Source organism: Spea bombifrons, chromosome 4, assembly GCF_027358695.1.
Source record: "Spea bombifrons isolate aSpeBom1 chromosome 4, aSpeBom1.2.pri, whole genome shotgun sequence".
NCBI lineage: Eukaryota > Metazoa > Chordata > Amphibia > Anura > Pelobatidae > Spea > Spea bombifrons.
The window spans coordinates 9,643,164-9,662,998 of NC_071090.1; the positions used below are offsets into that span (position 1 = coordinate 9,643,164).

At 36.1% G+C, this 19,835-nt stretch overlaps 1 protein-coding gene across 47 annotated transcripts in view; it reads right to left on the reverse strand.

The window, feature by feature from the left end:
• Nucleotides 1-5,692: 5,692 nt before the first annotated feature.
• LOC128491197 (protocadherin gamma-A4-like) overlaps nt 5,693-19,835 on the reverse strand; it is a 216,430-nt gene continuing 202,287 nt past the window's right edge. For 25 of the 47 annotated variants that reach the window (XM_053463467.1, XM_053463450.1, XM_053463464.1 and 22 more), the window contains exons 2-4: nt 14,029-14,087; nt 10,715-10,803; nt 7,578-8,377 (exon numbers count right to left, since the gene is read on the reverse strand). In XM_053463467.1, coding sequence (XP_053319442.1) covers nt 8,163-8,377; nt 10,715-10,803; nt 14,029-14,087 — 363 coding nt within the window. In that variant the 3' untranslated portion in view covers nt 7,578-8,162. Of the gene's footprint in view, nt 8,378-10,714; nt 10,804-14,028; nt 14,088-19,835 lie in introns of those variants that run through there. The other 22 variants (XM_053463451.1, XM_053463465.1, XM_053463460.1 and 19 more) reach the window with 4 other exon arrangements.

The following is a 19,835-nucleotide window of genomic DNA, read 5'->3' on the forward strand; positions in this document are numbered from 1 at the left end:
AGAACTTGTTTTTTTCCATTGCGTTTGTTTTTCTCCTGTCTGTGACATTGCATAACAGCAATCTGAGACAGCATCTGAGAACGGCCGCTGAAAAAAACCAAATATATATGATAAAACATAATCATATACCAGTGGTTCAAATATACCACAATATACAGAATATAGTAATAACATAAAAATCTGCTCTTTTTTTTTGGATGCGCTTTGTTAAACTGTAATCACCAAATGCACCAAATGCATATTCATGGTTAATATAGTCTTCTTGAATGGATCCTACGTTCCCTGCGGTACGGACAGGCTCTCATTTGGTTTAGAAACAGGAGTGAAGATGGCATGCAAATTAGGGCCAAATTCTAAATACAAGTAATAGCTATTCACATGTTCTTCACATATTTACATATTTATTCACTATATATATATAATATATATATATATATATATAATATATATATATATATATATATATGTGTGTGTGTGTGTGTATATATAAATATAGTTAGGCCATTCAATCAATTGCTCTTTTTAATAAAAAAAATATAACCGAACCCCGTTCCCATCTGCGATGCACAGTGACCGACTGTCCTCGAGCCTCTTTGGATTGTGTCTCCTCCGTGTATTTTCTGCATGCTGCTCCCGCTTCCCTTTCCCCGGCGCTGTTGCCAGCCAGAATTCTAATTTCATAAGTGTGGCTGCAGCTGCTAGTCTCAGGCCGTGCAGGCGGTGTACAACATAATCAAATTAGCTCCATGAGCCCTTGTTACTATGAATCCATCATATCTTGGCGTTTTTACCACCCCCCCCCCCCAGACCTATGGGTATTTTTCGCTAAATATTATTGTAGAGCTGCCGGGACGGTGCAGGCGAACCATATATACACCAGTTTGTGTGTGAATCCTCTCTATACCCATTGAGGATCATGCAAATTATGGCCCAGGGGCACCTTGGGCTACTTCTGGGTTTTTGTGCACTCTTTATCAGGCTGTGGATAATAGGAGTGTGTTTAATAATTAACAATGAGATACATGTTAGCTATAAAAGCATTTTTCTCACCTTCTGTCTCACCCCATTCAACCTCCTAATAGACTATAGACTTGCAAGAGCAGGCCTCTCTTCTGTTGTACCAATGTTTCTTATGTGAGTTTATGTTATTTACTAACCGTATTTTATTTATTGTTTTTTTTTGTAATACCCTACCGGATTACAGTATACCTAAAATGAAAATAGCGGTTATACAAAAGTATACAAATGTGAACCGCAAATTCTACCCAGTGTACGGTTTGACCCTCAAGCCCAGAGCAACCTCGGGATACAACATATAGACTTAAATAAAACTGGTAATTGCATGTCATATACAATATATGAACACTGCATTTATGATATTGATGACACCTGCATACCTGTAAAGAAAGGAACAGGGTGGGGAAGATGATTAGGGATTGGACCTAGTAGGATGGTATGGCCCAACATAGCCTCTTGGTGTGATGTTATTTATTATAATACCATTGCCTTATTTTTTTTACCCAGACATATGTACACGTGAGAAATGATTTCACATGTCTGCAGTGATATGTTCTGAGACACAGCCATGAGCCTCAGGGGCTGTGATATTTTGCAATTTTTATATATCTTTCTACCTTTTTTTGTTAACAAATGTGGTGGTATGTAATAAAGAACATGGCTTCAATGATATCTGTCCATACTTGAAAATGTATAGCAACAATAGCATTTTTATTGGCTGGCTTGTGTTTTCAGGTGATGACAGTACTTTGGCAGTAAGAATTTGATGGCTCGGAATGTAAATATAGTTTCACAAGCTGGACAAGACTCCCTCCATTTATTTTGTCACCCATAAATAGAGCTTATGCCTTTGGTGTGCGGTGCAGCCCAGGAAAAGATGGGCGCCATGCTTTCAGTGTAGGTCTGATGTAAAAGTGAACCTTTTGAAGATGTCAGTAATGGCAACTCCTGTGAACGACTTCTCTGATTATTCATTAATAAGCATGTACAAAGTGTTATCATAATACTGGGTTATATTTTGTGGAAATAGGGACCTTGTGTTTATTTGCTAAATTATACAACCGCACAATACAAATGCACATATATATGTTCCAAAATATGGCAAAATTAGACATTTGTACGTTTCACATGTTGTTGACCAGCAATTCTAAAGCATTGCCCTGCATCTATCTATCTATCCATCCATCCATCCATCCATCCATTGCATTTCTAAATGCAGATAAAAGAAATGGTGTTTGGATATAGAATTGTAATCTGTTAAACTGTAATTATGCTAGTTTTTTAAAAAAACCTTTTCAATCTGTATTTCTGAACAGACATGTAACATAGGGAGAGACAGGAGGTTCTTTTTAACCCTTCACTAAACCTCGAGTGGTAAGCATCTGTAGATTTCCTTAAAATAGTAAAACAATGTGTATCTAATTTGGGAAGATGTCTGTTCTTGGTTAAAATGACGTCTGCATGACTATACGTATCTAATTATCCCTTTTCTCAGTTGCCATGATTTCATCCTCTCTCCTCCCCCGTTTTGGCAGTGTGTTCTTAGCTCTGAATCATGCTGTTCCCTTGGTGCACAATGTACTATGCTGCTGAACTGATAATGCATTCCCCGTCAACTCACTGCATTCTTAGCTGCGATATAAGAAAATTCAATTTTGCTTTGAAATGGATTTAAATATGTTTGCACATGTCATAATTGGAGGCAGATAATCAAGCACCATAGTAAAATTCCATTGTTGAAAGGTTATCTACCGTATTTTCAGTGCTATGTGTGAGTGGATAATAGAGGAATACATCTTATGCATACCCACACAAACATTGTATAACAAATACACACACACGTTACAGTTATATACCAATTACACTTATTCACGGTCTCCCTACATTATTGAGTTCAACCTCTTTCACTCCAGCCTAATAATGGCTCTATTGAGTGATATTGTTTATGAAATAACCCAGTATAAGTTGTTGAGGTTACCCCCTATCTTTTATATCATCAAGATTGACAAGATGTGCCCAGTAAGACTGGAATACCTATGAACATACCTCGGAACTTCCCAGCGTAAGCTACCTAGGAATCTCCCACTTTAGGGGAACTGGCTTCACAAGGACTAGAGGGGGCTATTTAAGACTTGCCCCAGACAGTCTTAAATAGGCTGGGAGCAGGAGGGGAAGCAGTTGGGAAGTGGGCTTGATGAAACACTACTCATCTGCCCGAAGAAAAAGAAAAGTGACCCGGAGGCCCAGGGAAGCAACGCTTCTCCTGGAGACTCTGGGTCAGACCCAGAGAGTTCCCATGTCTGTTTGCTATATAAATTCAGATGAACTTTGCGGGAAAAAATTAAATATTGTAATTTGTATTAGCATGCACTTATTACTTAAGTGTTCTAAAATAATGAAAAAAATATATTTTACTTGAGACTGTATATATATATATTTTTTTACTCATTAGTCAACTGCTACACCCTAGGGGTGGTACATTTTTTGTATAAGTCTTATTTCTGTGGGACTGTTTATTCATTGTAGCACCATGGCAGGGGGGGAATAAGAAACCTTTCTGCTGGCTCATGGCAGAACATAGCGGGGTACAGACACTTTGAAGCCGAGATTATGAGATTTTCGGCAAGGCAGCTGCCTGGTAAAAAATGTTTGTTCTTAATTTGGTGATGGGACATGTCTATTCTAGTCGAAAAAAAGAACACATTTATTCATCCATTTCACAGACTGTTCCATAGTTAATTAACTGCTTCTATATTGAGAGCTTATTCGATCATTCCTTCAGGCATTTAAAGGTCAAACATGCGTCATATAAAATAGATTATGATATACAGCTAAATCTTTAACATTCTTTTTATAGAATGAGGTCATTGACTGAGATTGTATCCTATTTAAAAAAAAAGTTAGTTCTAATGAAATAAAGACATTAAGACAAAATGCCAACCAACAAGACAATATCTGTTTCGCTGATGGGAAATATTTGTGGTTGCAGGCTCAAGTTACAGGTCTAAAATCATTAAAAGCCAGTGCAAGCAGAACATTAGGTTAATGTAAGAATAATATTAATTCAGGAAACGGAAATATATGTTACTTAATGAAAGAGCTGCCTAGAACAGTGGTCCTCAAAAAATTTGTTTGGTAGTCACCAATACAGAAACACAAACACGGCCGGCCCTACAATGGAGCCGAGTGGGGCAATTGCCCAAGGCGGCACTTTTGAAGGGGCGGCACTTTGCCGCCCAATTTTTTTGTCGGCGGGTGGGGGGGGCTTCATTTTAAACTTCGCCCCAGGCGGCATTAAGTCTTGGGCCGGCCCTGAACACAAACGATATGACACACTTACCACTCTTAGATTCCTTCCCAAAATGACATAAACTGAAACATACACATCCCTTACACACAATAAGCTTTTACAGCTGCGAACACACCCGGTCACATTAAACCACAAAAAACATACTCAACCACACACAACTCACCGCCGTATACAGCACACTCAACCATGCACACACAACGTACTCCACATAGAGCACACCCACACACTCAAATGCCTCCATGATCAGCTAACCTCTTTGGGGTTTACTCAACTTCCTGAATTCACCATGGTGACTTTCTCTTACAAAACATACTGAGTGGGTTTAGATGAGCAGATTGTGTAGCAGATTCTGTAGACATTGTGTTAGTGTGATTGTTAGTAGGGTAAGGTTGCGGATGCTTCCGTAGGTTTGTGCACAAATAGAGAAAGCCAACATTTTTATCCTCTTAATGTCCCCTCTTTCCTTTCACTTATGGTCCTTGGCTGGAAGCAGCAACCAAGCAGTGAATTTCTGGAATTTGGTTGGCTTGGTCGTGTACACAGTTTCTTTCATATTAAATTAGGGCATATGTGTTACTATACTGGATTTATAGTTTTTAAGTGGTTTAGTAGTTTGTAGGTTCCAGATGAGTTTAATGGTCTGCTGATTAATGTAAAGTTCCCTTTTAAAGACAACCGAATCTTGGTGGCTAAACAGTTTTTAGAGTGTTTAGTCAAAGTTAATTAATTTTTTTGGGCCACCATAGAAAAAGACGTACAGTTACATAAGCTTTCCCAACCTTGGAGTTCTTGTCTCCAGATGGAATAAAAAAATTAAAGGGATAGTTGTAATAAAAACACAGAAAACACAAACATATATAAAAACCCAACTCACTTGAATAACCAATTTTTTTTGTTACAGGTGATTTCCATAAGCTGCATGGCAATGCCAACAAAATCAGGGGCAAAATCAACAAAATTAAAGCCTTTTGTCTCTTGATCTACACAATTAACTACAGTATAACAGTGTCCTTTAACAACAAAGTAGAGAATCATTATATAAGGCATTGTGGGTCATGCCTAAGTGGATCTTAAGAAGGTTGTCTGAAAGGATTACCATTCTAAGCATCTTATCTGTTTCTAATACTATATGTGCAATAGCTATAGGAACACATAATTTGATGGCAGATAAGAACTATCGAGTCTGCCTGTTTTTTCCTGATGGAAAGACTTTATCGGCCCTTGGTCCTGTCTTAGATTTAGGATAGCCATATGTGTTACGTTAAATAAAACTAATATAAACCTCCTTCCAGTACTTTGTTACATCCCTTTATGTGCACTTATACATTACCACGACTATACAACAGAAAGTCAAGCACAACTACGTTCGAAGAAAACATTTTATTCTTTTTTTTTTTTCCAAAGAAAGAAAGCGATATAAAAAACAGAGTATAAAACTTGCATGTAATACAATGACATGGCTCTATATGGATACAGGAAAGGGAAGAAGCATATATTTATATATATATATTTATATAATATGTAAGTATAATTCAGTATTAGACACATTGTAAAGACAGGTGCATTTCATCTCATGTACATTTATATCACAAACCACACAGAAAAAGATAGAGGATATTAAAATACTGCTGTCCACGAGTTAGCTACTAGGTGGAAAATAAACACGTTACTTATACACAACAATAGCTTTCCTACAATGATTTTTTTTTCTTTTTAAAGGCATTAAAAAATAGCAAAACATAAACTACTGCTAACCTACTCACATGATTGCGTTATGCATTAGCATTACTAGCAGTGAAAATAATTACTACTATATAACCCTGGGGGGGAGGGGTGTTAGGATTAGCATACTCTTTCATTGTCCGGTCTGACAATTTAGTACACGGGGACAGAGAGTTATGATGTAATAGACTATTGATTTATAGTGCATTAATTTAAGAAGTGGGATGGTGTTAGTCTGACAAAATAAAAAAAAAAAGTTTATACCCAAGAAACAAATCCTCACAAAACAGTGAGAATAGAACAATCCATATCGACACGGCCGGCACCTGTTCAACAAGTCATACACAACCTTAAACCATTAAAGCAAATATAGCCATAGAACAGTGTTTTATTTGTTTGTTTGAGTTACTCTGATTTTTTTTTTACAAAGCCAATGTGTGTCTAAAGATGCTTTGACCTAAATTTCTTTGCACGTTCGTCTACATTATTCATTACGTCTACCCACCACAATAAAACACTGTTCAATTAATAATATGCTATATCCATTATGATTTTACATGACTGGAATATACAGTATTGTACTTCCCGTACAACAAAAAACACCAATATTTTAGTTTTTTTTGTCCCTCCCCCCATATAAGCAATCCTTTACCTTTCTAACCATAAACGTATAACCTGCACGCCATATGCTTACCTAGTTACCATTCTCTAGAAAGAATGAATTATCCCATGCTGGATACATGCAAGAAAATCTTTAGTCCAGTGGAGCTCTTGTTAATCTTGTGAAAATAATACATGCAATTCCATATGTAGAAGTGCAAGAGCCGATCAAAATGGAAAGCTCCGACTGCTTTTATCATACATAAAATCATGTTATATTTCTAGGAGAATTACCCAAAACTCAGAAACTGAGGGCCTTGTTTTTTTTTATTTTATTTTTTTTCTTCCAGAAAAAAATAGAAAAAAAATCACCAAAAACATCAATAAGTACAGTAGCAACATATGTACTGCACAAGACAATGAACATGTTAACCAACAGCTTTATATGTACAATTCACTGGGTGAATTCCCCATTTCCCAGACTGTAACATGTTGCCTATGTACCAATGCACACAAAGTCATCCTTTTAGTGAAACACGACTACACAAAGCAAAATAGGAGAGTGGAGAGTTTGCACTTCAACTTGGAAACTTCATAGTGAGCATTTCCCAGTTTAATTGATATAAGACGCAATTACCCGGATGCATTAAATTTTAATCGCTTGTTGTCTAATGGGACATGCTGATTTAACTAGTACTTTAATAATTATGGCCGACATACATCAGCCATATTTATTAAAGCGCTGAAGAACTGGAGCTATTTTGGTGTGCCAACTCTGAAACAATCAGCAGAAGTATACGGTTTCTACCAAACATTCTAAAGCAAAATACTAAAATAATGATTCAAAATCTAAATACTATAAAGAAGAATTTCTCATTTTGCTTTGATAGAAATGTCCCTAATTGTTTGATGCTATTTAATAAATGCATTTTCATTTTTTCCTTGATTTTTTTAGGCACAACCACTGTTGCTCAGCTGTAAGCAAATAAAGTCTTCGATCATAGCCGGTAATTATTTTCTCAACAAAAAAAGATTTTTTAAAAGAAAATCACAAGAAATTTGAAAAAATGGGCTACAAGCTTAGAATATTTTTCAAATACCTGAATGCGTATAAATTATAAATATCTATTTAGCTGCAGTTATATACAATGGAAGAAGTTCCACAAGTATGTGTGTGGGAACAAATCAAATTTTAACAGTTTGTAAAAAGAGTGCATATTGTTAGCTATGAAATTGCCTTGCACTTATACAAAACATTAGCGAATATACACAGGGCACTTGTTTAAGAGGTTTGACTTAATGCTTTCATCATGAGGTCTAAAAGCAGAAAAATCCACAATTGAAGACACAATTCTACTAGTAGGCCTGATGATGACACATTCTTAACAGATTTTTATATTTTTTTAATACATTTCTTTCCAAAGATGACATTCAACTTCACCCTCGGTGTTTAAAATGGGGAAGCATCCAGAGAATATTGCCCTGTGGTTGTAAGCCACCCTTTTTCAGCTTCCTATTTTTTCTCTTTTTTTCCAGATTTCTTCTTGTTACCGCCCGATTTTCCATCTCGCTTTCCTGCAGCATTGGTAGGTGTAAGTGTGCTTCCTGGGATGTAGACATTTTGCCTATAGTCAGGAACGTGCTGCAGGGTAAACTGGGGTCCGTACCGAGCACTGAGACCCATGGTTCCTGTTCCTCCTCCGAGTCCCGATGTTCCCTCAGCAGCCTCTGCAGGGTAAAAAAAACAAAAACATAGTAATTGGCAAGTGATTATAACATACAATTCTCTAAAATAATATAATGTTGGTCACTGTTGCCCATGCTTTCCTATAGCTATGGCCCAATAACAGTAAAACGAATAAGTGGCTAAACACTTTGCAATTTAAATATGTAATAAAATAGACAAGATACATTAACAGGGTTTGGGTACTGTTGAATTGGGACCATATCTAAAACTCTAAAGGGATACAATTGACACCATGGTTGCCAGCAGGAAAATTATATTTTTGGGGTCAACGCTATTTTGCTCAGCTGAAGTCTTACAAGTGATGTTCTGTATGTTCCTTCCATATTTTCTTTATAACTCTACCCAATTAATAAAAAAGGATTGTTGAATATTGTATGGATATGAAGAGGGCATGCTAGAGGTATTATGATGATGGGGAAATAAAAGATGGGTCTACAGATGATGAGAAGTTATATTAGGGAGCATGAAGATGGAGGTGCAATACTGAAATTGGTAGGGGATGGAAATGATGGTGGGAAGGAATAGGATGATGGGGGGTTATGAATCTGGTGGTTGGACGATAATGATTGTGGTTGGGTATGAATTCGGATGTTGAGGGTATGGTCCGGGGCAGATAAACGCTAACACATACTGCACATATATACAGCATCTAATACCATAAACATACATGCATATACACATACCCACTAACACTTTACACAAACATGCATACAATTACATATACATACACACTAATAGCCACTCTAACACCATGACACACAGTTACTTTAACACCATGCACTTACTCTTATACACATACATGCATACACACACACGCATTCACACTCTAGCAATATACACTTAAAGGTACATCCATACACAATCTAAAACCATACATTTACATATACATACAGCCACTCACACATGCCTCCCTCCCTCAGACTCCCTCTTACATTTGTATATCTATTTTTTTGGAGAGCTGCAAGTTTATTGTGTTCTACTGTGAAAGTAAGTTCTTTGTTTTCAGTAATTTATTTAAATACATAAATGTCATATTTAGAAACATTTTTGCATTATACAGACAATATACAGCTGCTCTCTCAGTTGGTCTCAGCCCTTTGCATGATGTCATTGGCCACAGTCATATAAGAAACAATGTGTTTTCAAATGCATCTTAATAAGACTAATGTGTTTTTAATATACTTTAAAGTGCATGGATTGTCCCTGTTTGAACCAAAAATGATTGGGGCCAGAACCCGATGTGTGCAGTGTGCTCAAAAAAACGCACCATGTAAAATGGGGCTGGTACTTGATTATTTCCAGGGCTTAAATAATCCTTTAATTCCCAGTCTGGCCCTGAACGCAACTTTGTCACTATTCAGGTAGCTGAGTAAGTCTTTTACAAAAATAATTTACTTTAGTTACAAAATATAATATATATAAACAGCCATTTAGATGTTCAGTTGTATATATACACAATATTGCAACTATAAGGGTTCTACTGTACAGTGATGTACTCATATCCACTAAATGTAAAAAGAAACAGAGCCCCAAATATGTTCTTCCCCTACTTGGGAATGCATTTGGGCAGTATGATTACTTCTTAATAATAAGTATGTACTTCTTAAGGCATAAAGAAGAAGGTGTTTTTGTGTATAGAATTGTTATATGTTATACTGTAATTCTGTTTAGAAGAAACCTTTTCAATCTGTATTTGTGAACAGACATGTAAGGTATGTAATATTATTGTAAGTAGAGACTGGGACCCTTCAGTAAACCTAGAGTGGTAATCTTTTGTAGATTTCTCAGGCACCCCCTTAAAATAGTAAAACAATGTGTATCGAATTTGGGAAAGATGTATTTTTTTTAACTTTTGATAATCCCCCAATATCTGTTCTTGGTTAAAATGATGTCTGCATGACTATATGTATCTAATTATGCATTCAAAACTCCAGACTAGATGCAGACTAAATGGTTCCTATCCGCCTTTAACTCTTCTGGTTCTGTTTTAACGAAAACAAAAAATGCAGTCGACAAGATTGGTTTAGTGGTGGCTTAGAGTCACATAACTGAAAACATGAAATAAAGTGGTCCCATTACAATTTAATCTCAATTAAACACAGTCAATTTGTAGTACATGGGGCTTTGTTTTGAGGCATAAACTCTCCAGGGAACATATGGCAAGTACCAAAGTGATTAAACGTGTTTGCATATTGTGTATGTTCTCATAGTAAGAAGCTAGAAATGTCATTAATTAATCATAGTTGATGCTTTCCAGTGAGCTCATACACTTCATATTGTAAACACATTGTGTTTTCTCCTATGTCATCAACACTGACCGTTTGCAGATGCCAGAATCATTGCTTGAAGTCTCTCTGTTTCAAACTGGTTGTTTGGCCACACTCCAGCTTCTTCTGTGGGTTGAGCTCTAAAGAGACCACAATGACACAACGTGTTTTATACGAACTATCAAAGCAAATATAAAAAGAAACCACGAACAGCTAAAACACATTTGTCATTGTTAATAGCATAGGATGCCATTTTCGGGATGTTCCCCTAATGGGAACACAGCAAAATAGAATCAAGTAATTATCATTACTTATAATTATTTTTGTAAACACATGTTTTCCAAAATAACCTTGAATCCTTGTAATAATTTACATTCTACATTGTCTATCGATTGAATTTATGAGTGTTAGTTTTTATGAGAAAAATACAGAAAAAAAAATACATTGAAGCCTTCCTACGATATTATGCCATATTGACAAAAGATATACAAAATGATCCCTTGAAAGCAATACAAATCCTAAAATTAGAGAAAAAGGATAGAGATATTCCTGTTTTGTGAGCTCATGTCACATTTCGCTAAAGCAAAATATCATCCCTGAGACTTTCTTTGGATCTTCCTGAGGAAAACTTTGAAGATTGCTTGCAACCTGCAGCGATGTGCTGAAAATGGTTTGGAAATGGCTGTTGTGTAGTATGGGCACAAGTATAAGCAACTGAATCATGTTCTCTCTATTACTTTTACAGCATGGTGAGGGCACTAGTTGTTCATGCTTGATGAGACGCTTGACATGGAAACCAGGCCCTTGGATTATAGAGGTACATGTCTGCTGGAAGCTCATCCCACTAATACATTTGTACATATTACAAGGCCCAAGGTGTTCTCATGCAAGAGCAAAGAATTACAACTCTACCATGTATTTTTTTCTTTACATCCTTCACCAAAGTCATGTCTTATCCTCTTGGACCCTTTGTACGATCTGTGACACTGTGGACCACCCTTTCCATTCCTATGGCATCTGCGACACAGCTCTTTTCTGGCTCAGACTCAACTTTTCTGTCTACTTCTCTAGCACTTGTTTGTTTCCCCTAATGGTTTCTGTTGCTGTGCTTCAGTTCTAAGCTCTGGGGGCTCTAATTCTTTATTCTCTTTCTCTATCTACATCTTCTGTCTCTGAACTTTTTCTCTGAAAGTTTAGCATCTCAAAGAACTGACCTTGAGGTTATTTCCCCATCTCCTATATACACAATTCCTGATATATCCATTACTGTTGATAATTCCAGTACAGTGAAAGTGCCTTGGTGTTACAGTTGACTCCACTATCTCATTTGCTCCTCACATACACCTGCCACATATTTCAGAAATTAACTCCCTTGCATTAAATACTACTAACATATTCCCTTGTGAAATCCCATTTGGATTATTGTAAACCCTACCTAACTGGTCTTTCCCCTCAAACCTTTCACGAATCCAGTCTTTTCTGAACATCTCTGCTAATCATCTGCTTACCTACTGTGTCAGTCCCTTCATTTAATCTCCATATCTTCCAGGAATAAATGTAAACCCATAACCCTTGCCTACCAATCCCTTTACAACACTGGGCCATCCTATCGTACCACGTATTACCATTTTATTACCTATGATCTACCTGTTCTCTAGAATCCCCTACATTGTTTTATCAGACTCTCTCCTGCTTTAACTTTAAACACTCACTAAAAATTCCCACCTGTTCAGTGAAGCCTACACTCTATCGCCCTGATACCCGCAACCTGTATTTGCACGTTTAAGATAAAGCCATGCTGGGAAAGGGCACATTGCAGCTAAATGTTTCACTTATTTCTCAATGTAAAGTAGCAATGAAGGAATGTATATTACATAGCAATTCACAGATGTTGGTTTGTTGGTGTTTTGTGTAAAACAGTAGATAATCAAACAATTCCCAATGTTTACACCAGAACAGAACTGCCCTTTATAAATAACCCCCAAAGTAATTGCATATGACATAGAGCAACATGATAAAGTGGTCTGACCACCATATCAGCTAATGGAATTACTCAATCAGTGTGAACATTCCATTTATTGCTATGGTGACACTATGGTGGTCATAAGACCAACCGGCATTGGTTTTCTTCAGCATTTGAATAATGTATACAATCAATATGGCAGCAAATGTAATGCAATGAATAGTACAAGAATATGCTATTACTATATGAAACTTCAAGGTCATTGGGAGCAAAAAGAATGTACTTTCTGGGCAATATATTTAGTAGGTAAGTGAATGCAAAATTCCATGCAATTGTAAATTTGTATTACCCTATTTGATTTAAAATCTGATTTTTTAATTGATCGACTAAATGAATGTAGCATTTTTTTAATATCCATTATGCTGTCATCCAGTTGGACTCCATCTCGCTTAATCAAGGATTATTATCTGGGATTTCATAAAAAACGGTTTATCAGTCTCTATTAGTAAACACAATTTATACAGGGACATTGAGATTGCACTTCATGAAATTAATTTATTCTATGTGAGTCTTGTAAATGTCTCTTTCAGATTCCATTTTATTGTGAAGCATACAATATTGTATCAGTTAACAATTAGATGTTATAATACATTTTAACAGCCACTGATATTTAGTATATGTGCATTATTTCATGTTAACTGTTATTCAATAGTGTGTTATTTTTTAACAAATGCTACAGAGTTGCATATTGGCATATATTATACTTAAAGAGACTCTATAAACATATTGGGCATTATTTATAAATAGTAATTCTGGTGAGACTGTTTTGGGGGGAAAAAGGTCTTATCACCATAGCAACCAACCTGCTAACTGGACCTTTCTGTTGGTAAGCTTGCCAGATGGGCCCTCTCTACCCAATGTATCAGTTTGTCTTAGTTCTCGTCTTGTCATATCCCTTGAATATATCTATTGTAAGAAGCTCTGCGTAAACTATTGGCAGTATATAAATAAAATATAATAATAATAATAATAATAATAAATCCCCTAATGTTTTCTGATTCTTTATACTTAAATATGTGCCACCATCTATATTAGTAATACAGTCAATATATACTTCAATGGTATGTTTTCTAGAAACATTGTTGACCCGTAATAATTGAATCACTGTAGGTGATCAAGTTCAGATTAAACAATGATGGTAGTTGTCCTTATGCACAACGTAAGTACAAAGGAATCAATTTTAGTTTTACAAGTGCTTTAGGTGAGCAAGTTGAACGAAAACTGATAACATAATATAAGACACCTGGCCATACTCTATTTTCTATATGTATTAAATATTACATAAAAAACACAGCAGGAACAATGGGAGCAACTGCCTAAAATACAATTAAGATTTACTCACCCACTGGGGCCAGGTCGTTGAGCCTGCGAGAAACGCCATTCAGTGTTAGGCTGCGCCTGCTGAAACAAAGCGGAAAAGTGTTTTTAATTGGTGTTCTGCAGAGTTTACATTTATATTTTCATCTTAGATTTTAGTTTTCTTTTCTTCTTTGGACCTAAACTAAAACAAAATGGGAAACGACTGTCATGTTAGTAAAACAGCTGGACGGGTTCATAGTCAACCTTGTGGAAACAAAAGTTACAGCATAATCACATAAATATCCTTGAACAAATCGGTATCATCCTGATAATTTTGGTAAAAAATGACATTTATTATTATTATAAAATGCATATTAAAGTACCATGTGAAGAAAAAAATGAACATATTCTGTATAATGTGATTTGTACTGAAAAGGTAAAAATAAAATTTAAAACACTGTACAAACTTAACATATTTTATATTACTTATAGTGCAAACAAAAGCAAATGAATCTCTCAGTGACCTTTTACAAGGCAAATGATATAACTAAGTTGAAAAATATAATTCAAAAATAGGTATGGAATAAGCCCAGCAAGATCAAACACAATAAAAAATAACAAAAGTTAAATGTACAATAAAATTCCTAAATCATCAAAGTTAACATTATATGAAAATGTAAAAACTACAAATGCTGATCAGCTCTCAAAAACACAGATTTGATATTAAGACGGTCAGAGTACATAGGGATCCTTAACCTTAAAACAGGATAATAACGGTAGTTTTAGTATAATTTATCCCTATGCCCTCATATGGGTAAATTCACTAAAAAAACAACATTTTGCATTGGTGCAAAGCTTTTCACAAAGATCCTGGCTTACTGCCTCCAAAAGGTCAAAGGTCAAATTAGTATTTCCTGGTGCCATTATTCTGATGCATTGAGGACTGTGAAATCAGTAATGACTTAAGCTTTTGTTCGAATAATTTAACCTTGCCTTAAGCAATAAAATCATCTATTTAAAGCACTTTGATCTCTGACCCCAAAGGACATCAAGGAAATCAACGTTTCTCTATTAAAGGATTAGTTTCAGCACAATTGTATCAAATCTACTTATATTTTAGGGGATTTCAAGGTTTTGGAGAATGTCACTTGTTTAAGTGACCAGAGAAAAATTGGAATGACATCAGTTCCATTATTTGATGCTACATGCTTAATTGTATTAAAGATCTATTGACGCCATGGTGAGAACACATAGTGATAAACACTGAAACTCAAGTTGCTTTTTTAATTGTAGTACAATGAATGATATCCAACCTACGTGAATGAATGGAATCTTAGCCGGAATAACAAAGCTGAATTCCATATAGAAATCTCATTACAAAATAAGGAGGAAAGAGGGAAATCCTTCTCTTTAATATTAAATACAACTCAACATTTTCTAAAATAGTAGGAAATGTTCTTTAAGATTTGAAGTATTTACTTAATGTTTTATTTTTTGTAATATAATGATGTTGTAAGTTTGTGTTCAATTGTGAACAACCATCACTATCTATCTAGGCTAGACTTGGAATGCCGTCAGCCGACGGCCTAGTTATTGGCAGATGTGGGGTACCAATAGATGCATCACCTATTCCAGATTATTAAGGGCATGCATTTGCACAGTTTTCATGATTAACCATGATTAACATATTAGATCTATTAGATCTGTTTCATCAGCAATGGACAGGAGCTTAAATTCTCAATGTAATGCTTCAAATAACCTCTTCATGTACCTCACCTCTTACCACAACGCTGTCCCACTCCAATGACACCACAAACCCAATTCTCCATGTTTACATTCTTGTTATTTTGTTGTTGAGGCAAATTTGTCTTTATTGTACGCTGTGAGTTTTTTTTCCTGTCTGTGCCCTGTGCTGTGGGGCAATATAATATGACTTTACAAATGGATTGTACCCATGATGCTTCTGTTCCTGTGATGCACTGAATGATTGTGTATATTGTTGAGAAACTGAACAAAACCAGTAAATAAATTCCTACGAATAACTGAATTGACCATTCTAGGTCAGTTGTAAAATAGTATGACTAAGTTCTTTTAAGTGATGAGTGATATTTTTCATTAACTGTTAAAATACAAAGTCAAAATGCTAAAATGAATAAATCCTAATGTTACCCAAACATTATATGATTAGTCTGATTAGAATGCATGTTGATCGTTGACCTACATTTTTCAGGCAGCTTTTAGTAAGTTAGTTAAGGAAACGGCTGTGGGAGTGCTAATGGCTAGATACTTAGAGAGGAAAAGGGCAGTGACCAAATAATAACTCAAAGAATAACTATTTTAGTAATGGCTGAGTAGATGGTTCTTTAGTTGACCTTAGAGTTATAGTTTGAATAATGATGTGTTAACATTTTCTACAATGGCTCTGTAGTTCTTGTTAAAAACATGCCATTTCTCACACACGTGCCTCATGCCTAGAACATTTATCATCTGACTTTTTGAACTTTTTCACTATTTATACATATTTATGAACAATGCAGTAATTATGAAAAGGGAAAGTCTCTTCTTAATTAGCTAACATAGTCTAGCAGTCTCCTGCCCCAAACAGCCTCTCCTACCTTGAATGCATATTAAATAAATCTACATTTTTTTGAGATACCAAAAACAGGTTAAAATTTGAGCTGGCTCGAGGTGACTTTGTACTGTTAAGCAGAACATGCATTTGGACATGTGCATCTCCTGCAAGTGAATACGCTGGCATTTGGAAAATTAAACAAATATATAGAAAGTGGGAAATCCAAAACCAGGCCATATCTCCCTTTAAGACAACCAGCCCCCACCCACAGTACGCTGCTGCCTTATGAGCCCTTAAGAAAGGAGAACTCTGATCTCCCTATCAGGCCCACTAATATGGCTTATTGTGCCCAACCAGCACAGCTTCATTAAAAATTGCGGTAAGGACGATACCTGGGATGGTGCCATGGGTTACATCACTGCCTGTATATATTCAAATGCCAAAAAAGAACCAAACATATAAGAAGACAATCATCTCTCATGTGCCTTTAACCATGTATGGTTTTTCCAAATGTTGTATATTTTTTAGGGGTCACTCCAGCGATCACCCTCTAGACTGTAAGCTCATTTAGGTCAGATAATACTTATATAATTATTCTAAAGTAGGGGTGTCAAGTATATTGTCCCTTTAAGCATCGATGTAAACTTTTCATTTACAACAGTTAGCACAATCTTGCAGTAAAAATAAAATCAATTAAAAAAGTGCAGCTATAGTTATAGATACATCATTTTAAATAGTTACACTTTCCTGAATTATTTTGACAAGTAAACTAAAATGCAAACTATTTTTTTCAAATTTGAATTAACCGCGTGTTCTTAAAATAAACCAAGATCTATTATGACACATTTTGCGATTAAATGAAAATCTGATTGAGTACCATGAGTATTCATCCTGTTTAATGAAGCATACTAGCCATGACCACTTAAGCTGACACTTGATATGCTAACAAAAGCACAGTCAGTCCTTACTTATATTAATAATGAGCAATACAGCATGTAAGACTTGTGCATTCCGATTTGTACAAATTGCAATTTTAACAAAATTTGCCAACTTAGGCAATTCGTAAAATCCCCGAAAAACAAGGAGAGGCCCCTTGTTTTGAAACAATCGAAAACAAAGCAAAGAGCTCTGAATTTTCATTTGAATTTCGTTGGTGGCTTAACTCACACACTCACCTATACTCTTACTCACACTCTCTCAGAATGTCTCCCTCTTTTTTCCGCAGACTGGTTCCATATTCCTGTCCCCCTGCATGGCACGGAGACAGGGACCTGGAAGTGGTCAGAGGAGAAGGTAGGAGGATTTTCTGGGAGTGTGTGAGAGAGTGTGAAAGAGAGATTGAATGAAAGTGTGAGAGAGTGTGAAAGAGCATGTGAGGGTGAATGACAACAAATCTGTTTCCGAATGTAAAAAGCCCAACAATTCTCATTGACAACAAATGGGCAGGAAACAGAATTTGTTGTCCAAAAGTAAATGGACCAGAAACGAATCATTTTTGGTCCATTTGCACAAGTCTACTGCACACAGACAGCTATTGTGGCCCTTAAGCCTAGAATTTAAAAATAAACGCCATGCAGCAACACAAAACATCATGGTAACATTATGTTACAATTCAATAATTCACATAATAATTGTCAAATACCGAAAAAAACCTAATACAATATTAATTTACAGCTAATTAGTTGTATACAATAACCATCATAAATGTTTTAATAAATATTAAATCTATTCTAACAACTTTTTACTATAATTTTATAGTTTACTCTTACATGGTGATTGGTTTTCCAAACTGTGAATACCTGGAGCAGTCCTCTTATCTTTCAAAAAGGCTTGTTTGATAACATTACAATTATGTAGTGCAACATTTTGCCAAGTAATGTAATGTCTACATGCAATAACGTTATGAGTGTGTGTGCTCTCTGGGTTTTTGGGTCGTTATGATATCTTTATTTTCCACCTATGAAAATAATAAACTACATGTAATGTTATTTAGAAAATGATGTAGGAATCTGTATGGTTATCACTGTTACCACAAACAAAATGTGTCTTTGTATTAGTAGAGCAGATAAGTTGAATGATTAGTCAAATATGTAGTATAGTATTTCATTTCTATAAATCAACAGAAATGTAAACACTGGAGTGCAGGAAAAAGACAATGCTTCATGCAGACAGACCCCCATTTACCTCAACTTTTAGAATCCCTTTCATTTCTACCTATTTGCCATGGACTGACCTAGAGCGCCCAGTCGATGGTGTTCAGGCGGACAGGGGCTGGTGCTGGGTAACCACACTCCCCCGAGTGGTGAGCACCTTTTCTGTGTAACCACATACCAGGGCCCTGACATAGCAGATGTTGTCCAGTTCAAAAAAAACTTGGTAATATGCTGCAGGCACCCTGGAGCGGGCTTGAGACATAGCTCAAACAGACAAGATGCTGCAGGCTGGGAGTAGGGAAGCTAAACAGAGTAATAGCAGAAACAGAAGCAAGCAAGAGGGACATAACTAGCAAGGAAGTGGGAGACAAAGCAAGAAACTTAACGAGACAAGACGTGAGGAGCCGAGATCCTCAGGCGCATCTCCTTTAAGCAAGGGTAGGATATCTTAACTGTGACATGCTTCTCTTATTTAATTTCCCCCTCTTCCATTTCAGACCACCTAATTCATTAATTTGGTTTATAGTGACCATTATTTAATTACCATAACATTACACTACATGTTCATGGAATATCTTATAAGCAGTGAGTTAGGGCCATCAACAACTTAATGTCAGGGTAGATAGACTAAACTAGTCCCGGACTGGCATTCTAGCACACAAGGCAAACGTCCAGTGGGCCAGTGGCCGACAGGGCCACATTTACGTCTTACTGTGTGCGGCTACCAGCTAGTTACATGAGGCCGCACACAACAAATGCCACTTAGTGGCCCCTGGCCTTAAAGTGCCAAAGCTGCTCAGTCCGGCCCTATAATTAACAATCATGCAGAACCAGAGAATAAGAAGTTAAGATGGCTGCTGCCATTCTATACATATACATAGTCTTTTACACATATATTGCATGCCTGAATTAGCTACAATTTGCATCTGTATTAATTCTAATGACAGATATTCTCCTCAACCTATTTAGATATCCTTCAAATACTCAGCATACACATCACTGACGGTGGTTGTTCCTTTATGCGTCTATTTCTTTTCATTATTATTACTACTTTCTATAGAAGGGGCTAAAAAATAGCTAACCTGCTGTAACATGTGAAGCTCAAATGGTATTTCAATCCCCACA